This window comes from Podarcis tiliguerta, assembly GCF_965153285.1.
Source record: "Podarcis tiliguerta genome assembly, chromosome: 3".
Taxonomy (NCBI): domain Eukaryota; kingdom Metazoa; phylum Chordata; class Lepidosauria; order Squamata; family Lacertidae; genus Podarcis; species Podarcis tiliguerta.
Genome location: NC_139536.1, coordinates 4,283,914 through 4,305,747, shown reverse-complemented (window position 1 = coordinate 4,305,747; position 21,834 = coordinate 4,283,914). Strand labels below are relative to the sequence as shown.

Sequence of the window (21,834 nt, the reverse complement as noted above, 5' to 3'; positions counted from 1 at the left end):
GAGTCTGTGATGTTGTTGTTTAGTCGTTCAGTCGTGTCCGACTCTTTGTGACCCCCTGGACCAGAGCACACCAGGCACTTCTGTCTTCCACTGCCTCCCGCAGTTTGGTCAAACTCATGCTGGTAGCTTCGAGAACACTGTCCAACCATCTCGTCCTCTGTCGTCCCCTTCTCCTTGTGCCCTCCATCTTTCCCAACATCAGGGTCTTTTCCAGGGAGTCTTCTCTTCTCATGAGGTGGCCAAAGTACTGGAGCCTCAGCTTCAGGATCTGTCCTTCCAGTGAGGACTCAGGGCTGATTTCCTTCAGAATGGATAGGTTTGATCTTCTTGCAGTCCATGGGACTCTCAAGAGTCTCCTCCAGTACCATAATTCAAAAGCATCCATTCTTCGGCGATCAGCCTTCTTTATGGTCCAGCTCTCACTTCCGTACATCACTACTGGGAAAACCATAGCTTTTACTATACGGACCTTTGTTGGCAAGGTGATGTCTCTGCTTTTTAAGATGCTGTCTAGGTTTGTCGAGTCTGTGATAAAGGTAAAGGTAAAGGTACCCCTGCCCGTACGGGCCAGTCTTGACAGACTCTAGGGTTGTGCGCCCATCTCACTTAAGAGGCCGGGGGCCAGCGCTGTCCGGAGACACTTCCGGGTCACGTGGCCAGCGTGACATCACTGCTCTGGCGAGCCAGAGCCGCACACAGAACGCCGTTTACCTTCCCGCTAGTAAGCGGTCCCTATTTATCTACTTGCCCCCGGGGGTGCTTTCGAACTGCTAGGTTGGCAGGCGCTGGCAACGGGAGCGCACCCCGCCGTGGGGATTCGAACCGCCAACCTTTCGATCGGCAAGCCCTAGGCGCTGAGGCTTTTACCCATAGTGGAGGCCAGTTCCGGATCCACACATCCTTCCACAGTGGGGACTTAGGTTTCCAGGTGTGAGTAAGCTCCTGTTGCTCTGTCCCAGCTCCTGCCTACCTAGCAGTTCGAAAGCAAACCAGTGCAAGTAGATAAATAGGTACCACTGCGGCAGGAAGGTAAATAGCGTTTCCATGCGCTCTGGTTCCCATCGCAGTGTTCTGTTGCACCAGAAGCGGTTCAGTCCTGTTGGCCACATGACCCAGAAAGCTGTCTGCAGACAAACGCCGGATCCCTCAGCCTGAAAGCGAGATGAGCGCCACAACCCCATAGTCGCCTCTGATGGGATTTTACCGTCCAGGTGTCCTTTACCTTTACCTACCTGATCATGGTGAGGGTTTGCCAAGCATTCCTTCCTCTTAGCGCGTTTCTCCCTTTCGTCCTGAGTTCGAGTGTCTTCAAAGCCCATGACGCCTTTGGTAAAGGCTGTTCTCCCATTGGAGTGCTCGCAGGCCAGTGTTTTCCAGTTGTCTGTGTTTATAAAAAGGTAAAGGTACCCCTGCCCATTCGGGCCAGTCTTGCCAGACTCTAGGGTTGTGCGCCCATCTCACTCTATAGGCCGGGAGCCAGCGGGGTCTGCAGACACTTCCGGGTCACGTGGCCAGCGTGACAAGCTGCATCTGGCGAGCCAGCGCAGCACACGGAACGTCGTTTACCTTCCCGCTGGTAAGCGGTCCCTATTTATCTACTTGCACCTGGGGGTGCTTTCGAACTGCTAGGTTGGCAGGAGCTGGGACCGAACGACGGGAGCTCACCCCGCTGCGGGGATTCGAACTGCCGGCCATGCGATCAGCAAGTCCTAGGCGCTGAGGTTTTACCCACAGCGCCACCCGCGTCTGTGTTTATACTACTTTTTAAAAGATTTGCCTTGAGAGTCTTTAAACCTCTTTTGTTGACCACCAGCATTACGCTTCCCATTTTTAACAGACAATGAAACGCTCTCCCTCCAGAGGTTGTGGAGTCTCCCTCCTTGCAAGTTGCATGGCCATCTGTCAGAGATTCTTTAGCTGTGATTCCTGACTTGCAGGGGGTCAGACTGGATAGCCCCCTGGGGTCCCAGCCCTACGATTCTATTATTCCGCGAGTCAGACCAATTTTCCGCCTAGCTCAGTGGTTCCCAAGCCCGCTCAGTGACTCGAGCCGTTCAGATGGGGGTCGCGGTACTCTCCCTGCCCATCCTTCGGTGCCAGACAAGCCGCCCGCCGCCATCGTCCCCCCTGCCTGGCAAGCGCCTCCGCCCTTTCCGCTGTGTCCTTGGGAAATTAACTTCTACGGGTTTATGAAAGCCGCTCATCTAGGAAAGGCACCTCCCTGCTTTATTCCTTAAACGTTTTCAAGCGCCCCTCGAGACTCATTACGGTCCCTGTAGCAGCAAAATGGCTTTAATGATGTCTGTGATGAAAGGCTTTTTAATAAAAAATTTAAAAGCCTCCGCTCGGCACACTCCCGCCCCCGAAAAGGAAAGGAGGGGGGAGGAGGACAGATCACGCTTGCCCGTCCACCGCAGGCCGGATCCTCTGCTGTTCCCACGTTCCTTTCAGGCCACAGAATATAGAGGTTCCAGTTTGCCTTCGCTGGACCTCTCTCTCCTTCTTCCTCTTAATGGCAGACCCCAGAGCAACTGGGAAGCCAACATAGAATAATTAACAACTCGTCAGCGAAACAACTGCAATCCATAAGACTCCTTTAACAGAGCAACAGCTGAGAAATAGGCCGAGCGTCACAATTAAAGCAAAAGTCTTTTTTTTTAATTGCTTCATTGATTGTAAAAAAAGAGGAAAAAAGTCAACTAGAAAAAAAAATCAAAGGATACTACAAATTACAAAAAAATAAGTTAATTGCTTACAACACAAGTTCTACTATGACTTCCAGTCACCCCATCGAGGGTCTTTTGAGTAGCACACTTTTCATTATCACTCCATACTTCTCCCAAATTTATATTTTAATAAGGTTTTCTGTGTTCATACAGGGGTCAGTCTAAGCCTGCCAGAGAATTCACATTTTTATAATGCCCTTTAAGATATTTTATGCAAATGTCCCACTCTCTAATAAATGTTTGTTCTGTATTATCTCTTAATTCTTCCCATCATCCTTGTTCATTCTGTGTATTCTAATAATTCCACCTGCCAATCCACTTTGGTCGGGGTGGAATCTCCTTTTCATTTTGGGAGGCTGTTGAGATTCTTGCTGCCTGTGAATCACTGCGTACATGAAAACGTTCCTCAGATTTCAATCACGTTCGCCTCCCACAATTAAAGCAAAAGTCATGTCACAAGAGTAACAGATCAACATCTATAGTCTACAAAACAACGTTGGCAAAATAGCAGCCCAAAGATAAACTGAGCACTGTTAAGTTCATGCACACAACCCATGACTCATGAACATCCCCTTGATTCAGCTCCTTAAAAGACACATGCGCATGGTAGGGCCCCCAGGCCCAGCAGGTGGGAGCAGATGGAGGCCCCCTCGTGTGTCTAGGGAGCCTAGCCCTTAGAATCATAGAATCATAGAGTTGGAAGAGACCACAAGGGCCATTGAGTCCAACCCCCTGCCAAGCAGGAAACACCATCAGAGCACTCCTGACATATGGTTGTAAGCCTCTGCTTAAAGACCTCCAAAGAAGGAGACTCCACCACACTCCTTGGCAGCAACTCCTTGAGCAACTTAACCCATGGTTTGCTTTAAACTATGGCTCAGCATTCTGGTTTTTTAACAAAAGTATTTTTAAATGACAAACCTAGACAGCATCTTAAAAAGCAGAGACATCACCTTGCCGACAAAAGTCCATATAGTTAAAGCTATGGTTTTCCCAGTAGTGATGTATGGAAGTGAGAGCTGGACCATAAAGAAGGCTGATTGCCGAAGAATGGATGCTTTTGAATTCTGGTGCTGGAGGAGACTCTTGAGAGTCCCATGGACTGAAAGAAGATCCAACCTCTCCATTCTGAAGGAAATGAGCCCTGAGTGCTCACTGGAAGGACAGATCCAAGACTTTGGCTACCTCAGGAGAAGAGAAGACTCCCTGGAAAAGACCCTGATGTTGGGAAAGATGGAGGGCACAAGGAGAAGGGGACGACAGAGGACGAGATGGTGGGACAGTGTTCTCGAAGCTACCAGCATGAGTTTGACCAAACTGTGGGAGGCAGTGGAAGACAGGAGTGCCTGGCGTGCTCTGGTCCAGGGGGTCACGAAGAGGCAGACACGACTGAATGACTAAACAACAACATCACAGACTCACTGTTAAGAGCGTGTTCATGGAATAACATCTTTAACTTATTACATACCATTTCCCAGAAAGCCTTTACCTGTTTACAAGTCCTGCATGCTTTATAAGTTGCATTCTCTGGGAGGAGTGTTTTGCGTCCTTCTGGTTTTCGGGAAAATAAAATGGTCTGATTGCACTTGAAGTGGCTAAATTTGCTCCTGTGTGTCTGTGTATAAAGTGGCTCCATCTTTCTTTCACCAGCTTGCAGATTCACTGGTGCCCACCGAGATGAAGCCGGGGATCTCCTTGGCGACCGTTACGGCTGTTTTGCACACAAAAGACAACAAACATGTGCTTCAGGTAGGGTGTGAATACTGGGGTGCTGGCAAGGGGGGGGGTTGGGTGAAGGCCGCTCCCCGTGGCTCCGATCCCTGGGGTTTCCGAGTTAGTTAACCATCAGTTGCGCTCACCAAATCCCAGCAAAACCCCTGGGACAAAACGTTTCTGGGGTTCGCAAGAGAAGCTGAACCCCATAATCAAAATCAATTCCGTTTTGGAACAAACAGCAGGCAGCCGAGAAGGACCCTGGGGCTCAAACCTATAAATTTTTATTGCTGTTTATTTGACCTGAGTTTCTGTGTACACACACACGGTAAACAGCTCAGAACTAAGGTAAGCTGAAAGTACCCCTCACCCCCTAAAAAATCTCCACAATTTAGAATTTATTATTTATACCCCGCCCATCTGACCGGGTTTCCCCAGCCACTCTGGGCAGCTTCCAACAGAGTATTAAAATACAGTGGTCTGTTAAACATTAAAAGTTTCCCTAAACAGGGCTGCCTTCAGATGTCTTCTAAAAGTCTGGTAGTTGTTTATCTCTTTGACATCTGGGGGGAGGGCGTTCTACAGGGAGGGCACCACCACCAAGAAGGCCCTCTGCCTGGTTCCCTGTAACCTCACTTCTCGCAGGGAGAGAACTGCCAGAAGGCCCTTGGAGCTGGACCTCAGTGTCCGGGCAGAATGATGGGGGTGGAGACGCTCCTTCAGGTCTACAGGACTGAGGCCGTTTAGGGCACAATTAAAGCGACAACTAATTAATGCACAATTAAATGCACAATTAAAGCGACAACATTGTTTTAAAGCAGGAGAAGGCAATCCTTTTTTTATGTATCGGACTTCCACCACCTGGCACCCTCCATGTGCTTCAACTATCTCTGAACAATTTGCAGAAATTAAAACATAAAACCTTGCATCCGTCTCCTTTTGTGTCGACAGCTCCCCCCAAAGCCTCCTCAGCCTCAAGGGGGCAAGAAGAGGAAGCGGGTGGCAGATGAAGTTCCGGAGCTGAAACCCGTCAAGCCTTTGCTGAGTGGCTCCATCCCCATGGACCAGCTGGTGCAGACCCTGGAGAAGGTAAGCCACGGCCAGAGCACTGGGGAGGCGGTTGGCACCCGTCCGCCTTGACAGACAATGGAGTGTGCCTCCGGGGGTGAGAAACAATGGAGTGCGCCTCCAGGGGTGAGAGGAAATAGAGTGCATCTCCGGGGATGAGAGACAATGGAGTGCGCCTCCGGGGGTGAGAGACAATGGAGTGCGCCTCCAGGGGTGAGAGGAAATGGAGTGCGCCTCCGGGGATGAGAGACAATGGAGTGCACCTCCGGGGGTGAGAGACAATGGAGTGCGCCTCCAGGGGTGAAGTCAAACCGCTGTGCCAGCAGCACCAAAGGGACCTCCCTGGGGTGCCAGCCTGATGGGCAGTGTGTCTGTAGGTCATGGGCTGCTCGGACAACAAGACCCCCCTCTCGGCCTCACTGATGTGGGCCAAAGGAAAGCATGTTTGACACCAGCTTGGTGGCAGGAGTTGCAGGAAGGAGGCATACAAGGCTAAAAGCCGGGGTATAGCTGTCCCCATCTGCAAGTTTCCATCAGGAAGAGCATAGAAAGAGGACGATGTCCTTCAGTTTGTTAAGAGAAAACGTATTGGGGAAAGAAACTACTTTTGACATTTTTATGGATGTTTATTTTTCATTTTTTTAGGCTTGGTGATATTATCTTGTGTTGATTGCAGCAGTCATTGTATCACTGTTCATTGTTTCATAAATATACCGTATTTTTTGCTCTATAAGACTCACTTTTTCCCTCCTAAAAAGTAAGGGGAAATGTGTGTGCGTCTTATGGAGCGAATGCAGGCTGCGCAGCTATCCCAGAAGCCAGAACAGCAAGAGGGATTGCTGCTTTCACTGCGTAGTGATCCCTCTTGCTGTTCTGGCTTCTGAGATTCAGAATATTTCTTTTCTTGTTTTCCTCCTCGAAAAACTAGGTGCGTCTTGTGCTCTGGTGCGTCTTATAGAGTGAAAAATACGGTAATTCAGGCAAGGGGCAGCCAACCCCTGTACACCTTTGTTCATGCCGAATCATAAAACCAGAGAGTTGGACAGGGACCCAAAGGGACCCAACTCCCTGCAATGCAAATCCTCTCCCATTTGCCACACTGCCTCTGGTTTGCCAGCTGAGCACCCCCTTCCCTTTTCCCTGTCCCTCTGCAGCACGGCTTCAGCGACGTGAAGGTGGAGGACACCCCAAAAGGCCACATCGTGCTCTTCCAGGACGTGGAGACCCTCATCCGCATCGAGGAGGACTCCACGCACATCATGTGCGAAAGCGACGAGGCGCTCCGGGTGAAGTTGCAGGAGCTGGTCCTCAAATTCCTACAGAAGTTCTGAAGCCCTGGCCTGCCTCGGAGTCCGGCCGTCCGGCCCCCCACAGCAGGGTCAGAAAAAGGGAGGGGCTGCTGACCCAAGGGGGGAGCAGAGAGGCTCATTTTACAATGGCAACAAATTGCACTGTTCTCCAGAGTGTGGTTGCCGGGGCTGCCGTGCCATTTTAAAAACCAGGAATAATGAAACAGGCACAATTTTCCCACTATCGTGACACAACAATTGAGGCAGCTGTCCCATATGCCGCCACCCCATCACCGGGGCATTTTGTAGCATTCCAGCAGGCTGTTTAGCAGACCTCCATAGCCCCCGGTGGAAGTTGGGGGGGGGGCAGGGGAGGAGACACAACTTTTTCTAATAAAAAGGAAGTGCTCATGAACTGCGTTTCCTGTTCCGTTCTCCGGAACGTTTAACAGAACTCTTTCGGACTACAACTCCCATTAGCCCCAGCCAGCAAGGGGGAGTTGTATACCAAAATACCTGGCAGGTACCAGCTTGGCAAAAGTTGAATTAAAGCATTTTCTCTCCCCACCCCACCCCCCTATTTTGGAAGGGAGCAGCCCCTATTATTTTTAAATGAAGTATTTTGCTTTATTTTCGTGACGACGCTTTTTCGACGCCTGTCAGTTCTCCTTTGTGTTGTAATACTGATTGTTTACTCAAAGAAATGCTTTTTTTTTTCTAAAATAAAACCGAGAGACCCGGTCATCGTTTATCCCTTTTTTATTAAAAGAAAGCACCACTTATTGTTGTGGGCTTCCAAGACTGCATTGGGCATCAATAAAGGCTTTTCTTAAGGAGTGTGGTCAGATAACCAGCTCTCTGGTGTTTTGAATTAGCGTATTTTTCGCTCCATAAGATGCACCTGACCATAAGATGCACCTAGTTTTTAGAGGAGGAAAACAAGGGGAAAAAACTCTGAAATAAACAGTGGGTGTATGATTTTTGTGGTTCATGCTGTGGCCACAGACATGATATGTGATTTGACGGTGAGTTTGGGGTAACCCAATGCAAAAATCCTGAGGATCCACGTGGATCCATGCTTTGTAACCATGTTTTTGCACCATTGCCGCCCCACAAAACAGTGGGTGCGTGTGTGATTTGGCGCAAGCTGTAGCCATGGACATGCTATGTGATCTGATGGTGAATTTGGGGTGACCCAATGCAAAAATCCTGAGGATCCATGGGCTTTTCCCTCCCCACTCCCAGGCTGCCTCCTTTATCGCTAGAGTCCCTTATCTCCCCTCCTGATCGCTTGCTGATCAGCTGCTCAGTGGCTTTGTTTCAACACCCCCTCCCCTCTTTCAAAAAAAAAAAAGAAAAAAGCACGATCTGTTTTTTGCCCCTGGGCAATTCGGCTCCAGGGACGACGCATTCGCTCCATAAGATGCATAGACATTTCCCCTTCCTTTTTAGGAAGAAAAAAGTGTGTCTTATGGAGCGAAAAATAAGGTAGTTGCAGGTCCTTTCTGGATCCTGTGTAGTATGTTCACGGGGAGGGAATTCCAAAGGGTTTGGGAGCCACAACAGGAATGGACCTCCTGATAAGATGCCAGTGCTTTCCGCCAGCGTGGTGTAGTGGTTAAGAGCGGTAGTCTTGTAATCTGGGGAACCGGGTTCGTGTCTCCGCTCCTCCACATGCAGCTGCTGGGTGACCTTGGGCTAGTCACACTTCTCTGAAGTCTCTCAGCCCCACTCACCCCACAGAGTGTTTGTTGTGGGGAAGGAAGGGAAAGGAGAATGTTAGCCGCTTTGAGACTCCTGAAGGGGAGTGAAAGGCGGGGTATCAAATCCAAACTCCTCTTCTTCTTCTTCCTTTCCTCCTGGTCCTGGTCCGGCATCCTCTTTGCACATCTGGGCTCCAAATGCATAATGAGCTCCCCTAACGAACGGAAAGAGAGAGAGATCAGACCAGAGATCAGGAGAGATCAGACCAGAGTGATTGGCAGCTGTGGGAACAGCCAAACCTCGAAGCCACCATCTCATCGGCCTGCCGTGCAAGTGGTGACACCTGTCTGAGTCTTGTATTAATCGCCTGCCTAATAGCCTCCGATTTCCCTCTGCCTTATATATATTTACAATTTCTAATCACAGCCATATTTTACTGCAACCTGCTGTCAAGGCAGCAGCGATCCTTCACTGGTTGACTGCAGAAGTTTCGTTCTGTCCGTAATTGATGGCTTTTGCATTCCACCACTTCCTTTCCTTCCTGGACGCCATTCATTATTAACTGCAGGGCAGAGAGAGAGAGAGAGAGAGGTGGGAAGGAATAATCCAATTACATTCCAAGTTTTAACAGGCTTATTCCAGAGCCCCGGGAATTCTGGATTTGTGCAGAATTAACTCTCGCAGGCTCCCAGCTGTCACTTCTTTCAAAAAGCAAGGTGCTAGTCCACATGGAACTGAAGGCATCGGTAACAATGTGGAGACAGGCTTGTGCCTGCATGAGTGCTTCCCCTGCAATCCATCCTTATAACCTGCTAGGATAGACATGGAAGCAAGAGGTGGGAAAATGTCTATCATAGTTCAGTGGCCTGAATCCAATATTTTTGCATGTCTGTGACTGGCGAGCACCATCCTCTTCCAACAGAGCAGTGAAACAAACAAAAAAGGAGTTTGTACTCTGACTCTAGTTTTACACTGTATGGGAAATGTGATTCCTCATCTCCTTTTTTAACATTTAACATTTGTGCTGCACGTGCCAATATAGTTGATTATCTCATCACAAGTAGAGCTGGACCAGTTTTGCGACTAAGAGTAACTTACAACACCCCTGAAATGCAGCACAGTGTTAGTACTGCCAGCTATAGGTGGGGCTGGAGGCCGCTTTGCCTTTCCAGCCAATTTAATTTAATTCCACACACGAACATATCCCAGCCCAAATCCAGTGTTCAAGCAGCACAGACAAGTTGTATATTCCAATATTTTAAAAGAGGAAATGCGTTATGTGCAAACTAAGAGCAGGCATTTGCACAGCTAGCAAACAGTTCCCCGTAATTTGCAAGCCTGTGTTACCCAGATGCTGAGACTTGGGGGTTTTGCAAGCTCAGGATGGTGGGGTGGGATGGACCCTTAACCTGTCAGCTGCTGATCTCTTTGCTGCTGCCCTGCAAAGCGGGAGGGAGAAAGATTTGTGCCCCCCCTCACCCTGTGCAACCCAGTTTGCATCACAGTGCTGCCAGCCCCGCAGAGCAAAGCTGAAATCCCAGGCGTGGGAATTGCCTTTTCGGAGCCCGAGAAGAGATGCTGTTTATTCCTCACTGCAGCCGGCAACACCGCTTCCACGTCCATCACATTTATGCTAAATTGAAATAACACAGATGCAAACAAATTGGAACAGCAAGGGGCTGGAGACCTTCACTGTGCGGAAACAGCACACAGAAGCTGATGTCTGAAATCGGGAACAAATTCCCCACTGGGGCCCACAGTGAGAACCTGCAATGAGCTGCTCAGTGGGGCACAGAGCGAGTGAGCAAAGGCGCGTTGGAGTGGGGGGGGGCAATAAAGCTTTCTATTCTCTTCCACCCCACTGGCAAAGGCTCTGTCACCTCCCCCGGCAACACACTGCCTCCATTTCTGTATTTTCTTGGGTCTGTGGCCAGAATCTATAGCTGAACAGAACATTTTCTTTGAGGGTTCCTACAAGCTGGGAAGTGCATAGGTAAAGGTAAAGGGACCCCTGACCGTTAGGTCCAGTCGTGACTTACTCTGGGGTTGCGGCGCTCATCTCGCTTTACTGGCCAAGGGAGCCGGTGTACAGCTTCTGGGTGATGTGGCCAGCATGACTAAGCCGCTTCTGGTGAACCAGAGCAGCGCACGGAAACACCGTTTACCTTCCCGCCAGAGCGGTACCTATTTATCTACTTGCACTTTGACGTGCTGTCGAACTGCTAGGTTGGCAGGAGCAGGGACCGAGCAACGGGAGCTCACCCTGTCACTGCGGGGAGTCGAACCGCTGACCTTCTGATCAGCAAGTCCTAGGCTCTGTGGTTTAACCCACAGCGCCACATAGGTCCTAGCTAAGGCTAGGATTCCCCAACCCATCGCTGTAATTGCAAATGGAGGTAGGAATTAGTTTCTCAGTCTATTTTAGCTGAGAAGAGACGGGAAGGGAGTTTGGTAGCCTTAGCTAGGACCAGGACAGATGTCCTCATAGAGAAAGGGGAAATAAACACTATGCAATATTCTGTTACCGGGCAATCTCAACACCGAGTAAGAAAGAAAATCAAGCTGCTAGGCGGATGTCGGCGGAAACAGAAGGAAACTAAATGCAGCGTTCATTCACAAAAGTGTTGATAACACAGACATCTTGGCATTGGTAAGCCAAGTAATGGATTTATTTCCAGTATAATTAAAGAACTAGGCCACCCAAGGCTCTGCTGCTCAGAAGACAGGGTGGCAGCATGTTCACTGTAATTTAGGGGTGTCCAGGTGCTGCCTTTTCACCCCCACAGCAGAATTTTGCTTGCACAATAATAATAATTATTAATAATTTATTATTTATACCCCGCCCATCTGGCTGAGTTTCCCCAGCCACTCTGGGCGGCTTCCAATCAAGTGTTAAAAACAATACAGCATTAAATATTTAAAACTTCCCTAAACACGGCTGCCTTCAGATGTCTTTTAAAGATAAGGTAGCAGCTTATTTCCTTCACATCTGGTGGGAGGGCATTCCACAGGGCAGGCGCCACTACCAAGAAGGCCCTCTGTGTGGTTCCCTGTAACTTGGCTTCTCGGAGTGAGGGAACCGCCAGAAGGCCCTCGGCGCTGGATCTCAGTGTCCGGGCAGAACAATGGGGGTGGAGATGCTCCTTCAGGTATACTGGGCCAAGGCTGTTTAGGGCTTTAAAGGTCAACACCAACACTTTGAATTGTGCTTGGAAATGTACTGGGAGCCAATGCAGATCTCTCAGAACCGGTGTTATGTGGTCTCGTACTTCTGTCTTGCCAGGATTCAACCTCAATCTGTTAGTCGCCATCCATCCTCCAACCACCTCCAGGCACTCACACGGGATCTTCACCGCCTTCACTGGTTCTGATTTGAAAGAGAGGTAGAGCTGGGTAGAGGTAGAACTTTCCCTTCCTTTTCCCCTGAAGCCCCTGATGGACTCTCAAAATCTGCTCCAGAGGACTGTCCAGAACAGATATCTGAAAGCATGAACTATTCTTAACTGGGAGGTGCATTGTTTAAAATAAACAGTGATAGTGCAAAAACAGCCTCGCCCTGCGTTGCTCAAGAGCTCTTGCTCAAATTTGTTTTGACTGCGCATCACACAAAAATCCCCTTCCACGTTAAATATTGTATTAACTGATAGCATTGGATTAAAACTCCAGCCGCTCGCTAGAAAGGTGATTTATGATCTGCTTCTCCTTTCAGAGCAAGTCTGATTTCGCTCTTATTCTAGGCAGCAGCAACAGCAGAAGAGGGGGGCTGTGTGTCCCCTCGTAGGGATGTGGGGTAGAAAATGGGAAGGGGGAGCTGGAGGTGGGGGCAGGGAGAATTCCCCCAGACCCATGGCATGGTTGGAAATGGGTCAGTCCCTCCTCCCCATTCATCCTGGTTCTTGGCCAGTTCCCTGCCAGTTTATTTGCCAGTCCTAATGGCAAGTTTATTTTTAAAAGGGGGGGGGGGAGAGCCAGAGACATTCAATGTTCTAATGCAGAAGTTTCCCAACTCTCCACCCCACCCTGACCACTTTTTTTTTGTTTTGGTGGGATACTTGATGTATTTTCTGACTGTTGAAGTAATTGCAATGAATCGTGCTCTGCGAGGTTCAATCTTTTAATTCTAGCTTCCCATTCACCTTGCTGCTAATCTTCTCCACTCCTTGCAAGTGTCTTCTCCTCTCAAACTTCCCTTCTGGGCAGAGGGACACATTCTGAGAACAATGGAGGAGCCCCTGTCCCTGCCGTTGTTCACAGAGATGCCACAGACCACAGTTTGGGAACCCTCCAAATTAATGCATTGATGCATTAATTCCTGAATTGCAGGGGGCTGGACTAGATGGCCCTCGGGACCCCTTTCCAACTGTACAACTTGTTTAATGTATAGTCATACCTTGGGTTAAAGACGCTTCAGGTTAAATCTTTTCAGGTTGCGTCCTGCGGCGACCTGGAAGTAACAGAACGGGTTATTTCCGGGTTTCGCCGCTCGCGCATGCGCAGATGCTCAAAATGACGTCACGCACATGCACAGAAGCAGCGGATCTTGACCCGCGCCCGCGCAGACGCGGGTTGCTTTCTGCTCAGGTTTCAAATGGGGCTCTGGAATGGATCCCGTTCGCATCCAGAGGTACCACTGTATCATCTAGTTTGGCCTGTAGGCTAGTCCCTATGCCTCCTACAGCCTCAGTAGCTCCCTGTCTGGAGTAAGGGGATAATGTTGGCATCTGTCTGTCTTGGGAAACTATGGAGGAGGCTGCTTTTGTAGGTGAAGTCACACTGCTGGAGAGTCACAGGGCCTTGCTGCAATTAATCCAGAATGCGGCAGCTAGACTGGTGACTGGGAGCGGCCGCCGAGACCATATAACACCGGTCTTGAAAGACCTACATTGGCTCCCAGTACATTTCCGAGCATAATTCAAAGTGTTGGTGCTGACCTTGAAAGCCCTAAACGGCCTCGGTCCAGTATATCTGGAGGAGCGTCTCCACCCCCATCGTTCTGCCCGGACACTGAGGTCCAGCTCCGAGGGCCTTCTGGCGGTTCCCTCCCTGCGAGAGGCCAAGTTACAGGGAACTAGGCAGAGGGCCTTCTCGGTAGTGGCACCCGCCCTGTGGAACGCCCTCCCATCAGATGTCAAAGCGGTAAACAACTACCTGACATTCAGAAGACATCTGAAGGCAGCCCTGTTCAGGGAAGTTTTTAATATGTGACATTTTAGTGTATTTTTCATCTTTGTTGGAAGCCGCCCAGTGTGGCTGGGGAAACCCAGCCAGATGGGCGGGGTACAAATAATAAATTATTATTATTATTATTATTATTATTATTATTATTATTATTATTGCTGTAGCTGTAGAGACTGATACTGGAGAGACATGTTTTGTTGCAGCTGGGGCAGATGGAGGCTTCCGGGCAATTATGGAGGGCAATTATTCTCTCTGCGCTCCTCCCAGCAGTCATTCCTAGTCTGACCTGACTGCCTGTCTCCAGGCACTGCGGTCTAAACCACTGAGACTCTTGGGCTTGCTGATCAGGTTGGCGGTTCGAATCCCCACAACGGGGTGAGCTCCCGTTGCTCTCTAACAGCTTCTGCCAACCCATAAGTTCAAAAGCACATCAGTGCAAGTAGATAAATAGGTACCGTTGTGGCGAGAAGGTAAACAGCATTTCCATGCGCTCTGGCTGCCGTCACGGTGTTCCGTTACGCCAGAAGCGGTTTAGTCCTGCTGGCCACATGACCCAGAAATCTGTCTGCGGACAAACGCCGGCTTCCTCAGCCTGAAAGTGAGATGAGCACCACAACCCCATAGTTGCCTTGGGCTGGACTTAACCATCCAGGGGTCATTTACCTTTACAGTGGTACCTTAGGTTACAGACGCTTCAGGTTACAGACTCCGCTAACCCAGAAATAGTACCTCGGGTTAAGAACTTTGCTTCAGGATGAGAACAGAAATCACACGGCCGCGGCATCGGGAGGCCCCATTAGCTAGAGTGGTACCTCAGGTTAAGAACAGTTTCAGGTTAAGAACAGACCTCCGGAACTAATTAAGTTCTTAACCCGAGGTACCACTGTACCTTTTACCTTAGACTAGATGCTGCACCTCCCAATGCCTTTGTTGAGAACAGATGGGAGGGTCGTCATCCAGTCCCATGAAAGGTGGCCAGGTTTATGGGCGCACGTTTGATATGGGGAGGATGAGCTGGGGCCAAGCAGGGAGTCAGCAGGGAGAGAAAAAGGTCTCAAGCAACAGTGGATATCGGAGGGGAAGTTTGTAGAGAGTTTCTGAGGTAGTGGTTAAGAGCGGTGGACTCGTAATCTGGTGAACAGGGTTCGCTTCCCCGCTCCTCCACATGCAGCTGCTGGGTGACCTTGGACCAGTCACACTTCTCTGAAGTCTCTCAGCCCCACTCACCTCACAGAGTGTTTGTTGTGGGGAAGGAAGGGAAAGGAGAATGTTAGCCGCTTTGAGACTCCTTCAGGTAATGATAAAGCGGGATATCAAACCCAAACTCTTCTTCTTCATGGCCAGTGTTAGCAGGTACACCAGGGGCCCACGGGCGCTGCGTTGGCACCCCCTGCTAAGCAGCGTATGCTATAAATACACGCTGCACAGAATGCTCACTTCTCCAGGCATAAGCCCCATGGATCTCAACGGGCTCGTCTCTGCGCAGGCAATCGTGCCGCGAAAAGCCTTTTCAGAGACGAGGGCTTAAGACCCACAGCAGATGCCTTTTTCTTCTCTCTGCTTTTCCTTTTTTGTCCTCGGCAACTTAGCAAGGAAGATCTGGAGTCAAAAGTCCACGGCTGTACCAATCTCGGTGCAGGGAGATACAAATCGCTGGAAACCTTTTGAAAACTGGGGGGGGGGGGGGAAAGGGGAGGGCGGAGGGAAAGAACGAGCTGGACTGCTGAGACCGCATGAACAGATAAGGTTGACAAAAAGCCGTTTTGGGCAAACTGCAAATTAACCTCAATTTCCTCCAGGGCAATAAAGATTGTAATGCACTAATGACGTTGTCTATTAGAAAGAAGCAGCTTCTGCTCCTAGGTGAGCCCATATTGTGAAACTCACCTTATTCAGGTATGGTGAATTCGTGGGAGTTTTCCTAGAAACCAGCCACACATCATTTATTGCATGCATCCAATCATTTTGCATGTCGTATCTTCTTACTTGGGAGGGTGCTAAGAGGAAGGGCTGTGCTGGAAATGTAAATGTCTATCGGTCTTTGAAAAGCTGGTATAAATTGATGATGGTTCAAGACTATCAGTTTTCTTGAATTAAACCAAATAATTTTAATCGGATTTTGAGTAAATGTGCAACAAATGATTTACTATTCTGAATTTTGTTGTGGGTGCTTCCTTAGCGGGTCATGCAAGCCGCCACTCTGAATAACGCTTCGTACAGGATTGGGGCCCTTGGGGATCACCAAGGGGGACAGGGCCCCCCAAGAAGTTTGGAAATCACTATTTAAATGAAGTAGACATTTCAACACCCACTTGCTGTCACTGCTTGTCCCCTTCTGCTAAAAGTGGCAAAGAGTCTTTAGACGCGTTCAAGTTAAACTGAGTTTATTTCACCCTTTTACAAAATTCAACATATGAACAATTGTGCTCGTGTCAAGGTTTTAGATTCCCCCCCCGCCCCCACTTTTTGCTTTCCCGTCTTTTAAAATTTGGTGCTCACAGAGCTTTTAAAACACATTCATAGTGGCAAGGGGTAGAGGGCCCACAAATGGCCGTTGCGCTGGGCAGGGGAGAGCAGAGGAAATAAAATTGAGCAGCTGTACCCAGTTGCAGAGATGCCAGAAGGTCTTGGATGAGGAAGCCCCCTCCCTCATCACGCAGACCCCACCTTTTCCTATATCCTCAAAGAAATGAAAAAGGGCCACCATTTTGAGCAGCGGAGGACGGCAGCTTCTTAGGAGGAATGGCACCAACACGGGTGTTCAGGGTCTGGAAAAAGCCACTGGACTTGCCTAGAGACAAACGGGACTTTCTCTCACCTCACCGCTTCCTCCTCCTGCCCAGGTGCCCATCAGCCTGAGGAATGGCTCCAATAATCGACCGCCTCCTTTTCCCGGCAGAAAAACCCCCACAAACTTAGCACAACATGAAGAGGACGGCACGGCAAGGCTCCACCTTGGCCTGCTAAGGTTATCTTTTTAGAAATCTCCATTTGGGATGATCGCGACATTGAAGGGGGCGATTAAAAAACAGCCCCGGTTATTTTAAAAAGCCCAAAGTGCACGTGTGTATGTGTGTGATTTTTTTTTTATTAAAAAAAAAAACCTGGTCGTATTCCAAAAAGAGCGAGTGCTTGTGTGTGTTTGAACTGTGCATTGTGGTTCTAATCTGGGTTTCCACACATCCAACAGAGGTCAGAGAACACCGCTGGGAGAGCCGTCTGTGCCTTTTTGTGGGTGGGGGTCCAAGTTGGGTAACCTCCAACCAGCACAGCAAAGGAGGACGACGACGAGGAGGAACCATGTAAACACATTTTTGAGTGGATGTCCAAAACCTAGCTTGGCACCTTACAGAGGTTTAAATGAACTAGGAGGAACAGTAGGGGCGACGCTTATCGTGGACGGGGAGAGATGAAGTTACTTTCATGTCACGTTCCCATCCACTAGATCCGGCACCCCCAAACTCAGCCCTCCAGATGTTTTGGGACTACAATTCCCACCATCCCTGACCACTGGTCCTGTTAGCTAGGGATGATGGGAGTTGTAGTCCCAAAACATCTGAAGGGCCGAGTCTGGGGATGCCTGCAACCAGACGGAGAGACCATCTGCACATGGCTTCCTTTTAAGCCTTGCGCACCCAACAGAGGACGCCTGTACATGTTGTGGACATGCGAGGGAGGCTGATCACCATGGAGAATCCAACGTTTTATGTACCACCACCTCTTTTGCCCTGGCTGAGGATTATTCATTCATCCAGGCAGGGAGCAGAGTATGGGGAGAACGAGACTTGTGGCTTAGAAGTGGGAGGGGGGCTGCCGAAGGAGACCCCGCTTCCGTTGGGACAGCCACCTTTGTCCTTTGTTCTGCTACATTTCAACTCGCATGGCGACAGACTGCATTATTGGGTGCAAAAGACAGAGAATCTCCTTTTGAAAATGCAAAGGGGGAATTGCAGTCCCTGAAGACTATGCAAAAAAGAGCAGAGAGGTCTGTAAACATTCGTGAGTCGCAGCCATCAAACATGCCAGCCAGCGAATGCGCTTCCTGCCCAAATGGGGCACGGGGAGCCCCCCCTCCACCTGTATCTTCACAAGAGGGTGATGGTTACCCTTTGGCACTGCAGAGCGCCAATCAGCACCCACAACATGCAAAAATCAGGGACCCAGGACAGGAATCGCAGTGGGAGAGAATATATCAAGGGGACTGCCAACCTTCCCGGAGGCTACAGGAAGGCGGCTATTTCACTACTGCCTTTCTATAAATAAAAAAGGGAAGGGGAATCTAAATTGCAGCCGGGGTGGGGTGGGGGGCAGCAAGTTGTTCCACACCATCTCTTATAGTTTTGCAAAGACTGCACACAATGGCCTACTTGGCCAATGTGATGTCGAAGCGAAAGCCTTTCTAGAAAAGGCCCCCTGCGGAACCAAAACTCTGTGCAGAAGTAGCTTGAAAGCAATTTGGGGGGGGGGGCAGAGACGGCCTGCACTCTTTAGAACAATAATATTAAATTTGTGTGCAGTCTCCCGTGGGGTCCAGTGCTCCTGGGGAGTAGACCACTCGCCTGTCCCTCTCCAGCGGCTGCTGGCCCCTCAGTCTCAAGAGCCATAGAGGAAAAAGGGCACAGGAGGGAGGAGAAGGGCAGTTTTAGGCATCAGGGCTGAGAGAGCTGTTGAGACCAGACATGATTGCTTGACAGAGGATGGATTTGGGGTACACTTCATGAGCAGGAATTCAGCACCTTTCATCCGGAACACACCACAGACCCGTTACGAGTGTGTGTGTCTTGTTGAAGAATCCCTAAGAGGCCACATCTAAAAGAAAACTTAACCCACACTCCCAAACGACTCGCCTGCAGTCGCCCTGGCGTTGCCCTCGCCTGCGGTGCGGAAACTTCCCACGCTGCGCAAGTGACGCTTAAATTAAGACCTTTGAGCTTCCGCAAAGGGAGGTGGGGGTGCTTATGTGATGCCCCCGCGTGGCACAGAGAGAAGCAGCAGCCCCCCCCCCCCGAGCCTGCAAGGAAGCAGCCCATTTTCCGCTAGGGGCACCCGCAGCTGGGAAAGGCGCCGCTGGGTGGCTGGGGCGCCACAAAAAAAGGTTGACGCGGCAGAATCCTTTAGCGCAGGCGGGTGTAGAGGCGAGAAGCTCCCTGGAATCACTTCGCTCCTTGGCAGCTGCAGGGAGAGGGTATTTTTCAGCGGAAAGGGATCCACGGTTTCCTCCAGGAAATCCCAAGCACTGGTCTCACTGAGAAGCAAACGGATGGAGGCCTCAGGTGGCCAGGTCTTCCCTCCTTGAGAACAAGAAAGAAATCTGGGATATTGGCCGGGGTGGGCAGAGGGTGTTGGACGCAGCTTCCTGGGGCCTCTCCCCAAACAGCATCACGGGCCGGGGGCGAAACAAACATGAAATATCCCCTCCCTCCCTCCCAGCAGCCCCCTCCCACCTTCTGAAAAAAAAAAAATATAGAAAGCCTTACCAGGCATATCTAAAACACTTCCATTTTAAATAATAATTAATATTTTAAAAACCCCAGTTTTGCCCTTGGCTAACCCACTACCTGGGGGACTAACCAGTCTCAGTTTTTCCTCAGTACACAATACCAAGCAGAGTCTGTAATGGGTGGTGCCCCACGGCTTACAGTCCCCGTGGGGCTGGCACAAGATGGCGGGAGCCACCGCTGTGTCCTTCTCCTCAGGCGGAAAGTGGCGCCTGTCCCAGGGGATGAGGGGCAGCAGCGGGAGGAGGAAACCCTTCCAGCCTCCCTCCTCGCCTCCGGCCTCGTTCCAGAAGTCCGCAGCGAACGCACACAGACGCGTCTCCACGCAGGCCTAGATGAACTTGAAGCACTTGGTCTTGTCGTGGGGCAGCCTGGTCTTGAAGAGGACGGAGTCCACGCGGAACTGGGTGTAGAGCAAAGGCATGTAGCCGTAGACTTTGACAAAGAAGTTGATGCATTTGTGCCGCTCGTGGAAGTGGGAGTCGTCGTGGGAGAGGGCCTGGGGGCAGCCGGGGCAGCGGAAGGTCCAGCGGGACGTCACCTGCGCACAGGAGGAGGGCAAGGGAAACAGGCCGTGAGCTGGGAGGGGTCCCCCAAGAGGATTCAGCAGCCCAAAGTTGTGTGCTGGGCTAAGGATGCTCAATCAGGGTTCCTGACAGAGTGGACTGGCACACTAAACTACAGTGGTACCTCAGTTTTCGAACAGCTTAGTTCACTAACAATTTGGAACCCGAATGCTGCAAAACCGGAAGTAGGTGTTCCGGTTTTCACACCTTTTTTTCGGAAGCCGAACATGCTCCGTTTGGAGTCCCCTGTGTTTCCTGTTGCGCTGCTAATTCGCGTCCCCTCATTCAAACCTTCCGTTTCTGATTATAGTGTTCTAAGGTGGTATTTGACGCTTTTGTTTTATGCTATTTATTTTGCGTTTTCTGTTTTGAGGCTTTTTCAGTTAATTTGTTTTTGTGACTGTGTGGATCCCAGTTCAGCTACTGTTTGATTGATTGATTGATTGATTGACTGTGTGACTGCAGAAATGGATAAAAGCCTCCCATCCAAACAATGACTATCATCAGTGCAGGTAAGAAAAAAATTGTGTAATTTTAATCTTTATCATCTACAATACTGTCTTATTTATTTTATAGTACAGTACATTGATTATTGCTTTCATTTTATGGGTCAATGGTCTCGTTAGATAGTAAAACTCATGCTAAGTTACTGTTTTAGGGGTTGTTTTTAAAAGTCTGGAACGGATTAATCCATTTAGCACTACTTTCTATGGGAAAGCGCGCCTTGGTTTTGGAACGCTTTGGTTTTGGAACAGACTTCTGGAACGGATTAAGTTTGAGAAGCAAGGTAGCACTGTAGTAGACTATGCAGAGATGGTAAAAATGACTGGGAAAACCAGAAACCAGGAGGATCAAAACTTCAGCAAAGAATGGGAGAAATTCACATTTTATTTGACAGACCACTGTAAACACCTGAAATCTTTGGCAGGTTTTAAATACCTCTTATAACATTACGTAGTCTTTGGATATAAAGGGTTATGGTTAGGGTTAGATCTTTCTATACAAGATCTCAAAGTAGCTAACATATTACAAAAGAATTTCAAAAATAGACTGGAAAGAGAAGTTGCTGAATTACAACTTATTACCAAACTTAAAACCATGGAGAGACCTGGTCTGAATAGAGACATTGGATTCTTATCTCATTATACATGATAAAGCTATTTTTGGCCATCTCACCCCTTGCTTTTTCCTGTAAGACCAATTGTGGTCGTTAACAGTCGTCAACTGGCTTACCACACCTATCAGCCAATCACCCATTCCCAACACCCTTCTGAGTAATACCCCTCCCCACCCTCTCACTATGTATAAGGGTCTGCTGACTTCTGTTTCAGTGTAGCTGAAGAAGTGTGCATGCACACGAAAGCTCAAACTTAGTTGGTCTCGCAGGTGGCGCTGTGGGTTAAACCACAGAGCCTAGGACTTGCCGATCAGAAGGTCGGCGGTTCAAATCCCCGCCACGGGGTGAGCTCCCGTTGCTCGGTCCCTGCTCCTGCCAACCTAGCAGTTCGAAAGCACATCAAAGTGCAAGTAGATCAATAGGTACCACTCCGGCGGGAAGGTAAATGGCATTTCCGTGCACTGCTCTGGTTTGCCAGAAGCGGCTTAGTCCTGCTGGCCACATGACCACAGGAAGCTGTACGTCGGCTCCCTTGGCCAATAAAGCGAGATGAGCGCCGCAACCCCAGAGTCGGTCACGACTGGACCTAATGGCCAGGGGTCCCTTTAAGGTGCTACTGGATGGAATTTTTAAATTTTGTTTAAATTTTTTTGACTACAGCAGACCAAAACGGCCTTTGGGACGATTCTGGTTTCCAAAAACACTGCGCTTCACCAGAGCACCTCCCCAGGGGCGGGCACACCCAGGTATGCCAACTGAGGCTGAGGCCAAGGAGCGGCAGGGTGGGAGAGGGAGGCCATGTGCCCACCCCCTCTGGACCCCTCACGGCAACTCTGGGAAGCCAAAGGATTGCTCTGCCCACGCCAAGCAGCTGCCCTTATCCGCAAAGGCTCGTTTTCATGAAGAGACACATAATGCCTGGCAGGGACCTCAGCAGGTCAGCTTCAGCTAGAAGCCTCCTCCGTCTTCCTCTGG

General features: G+C 49.7%; 2 protein-coding genes across 6 annotated transcripts in view; one reads left to right on the top strand and one right to left on the bottom strand.

Moving 5' to 3' along the window:
* The window catches only part of INTS9 (integrator complex subunit 9), a 74,009-nt gene extending 66,469 nt beyond the window's left edge, over window positions 1–7,540 (top strand). Inside the window, exons 15-17 of the mRNA XM_083432620.1 lie at window positions 4,377–4,475; window positions 5,391–5,528; window positions 6,662–7,540. Coding sequence (XP_083288746.1) covers window positions 4,377–4,475; window positions 5,391–5,528; window positions 6,662–6,838 — 414 coding nt within the window. The 3' untranslated portion in view covers window positions 6,839–7,540. The remainder of the gene's footprint in view (window positions 1–4,376; window positions 4,476–5,390; window positions 5,529–6,661) is intronic.
* Window positions 7,541–16,045: 8,505 nt separating this feature from the next.
* EXTL3 (exostosin like glycosyltransferase 3) overlaps window positions 16,046–21,834 on the bottom strand; it is a 177,107-nt gene continuing 171,318 nt past the window's right edge. For all 5 annotated transcript variants that reach the window (XM_083432561.1, XM_083432559.1, XM_083432562.1 and 2 more), the window contains one exon: window positions 16,046–19,717. In XM_083432561.1, coding sequence (XP_083288687.1) covers window positions 19,508–19,717 — 210 coding nt within the window. In that variant the 3' untranslated portion in view covers window positions 16,046–19,507. The remainder of the gene's footprint in view (window positions 19,718–21,834) is intronic.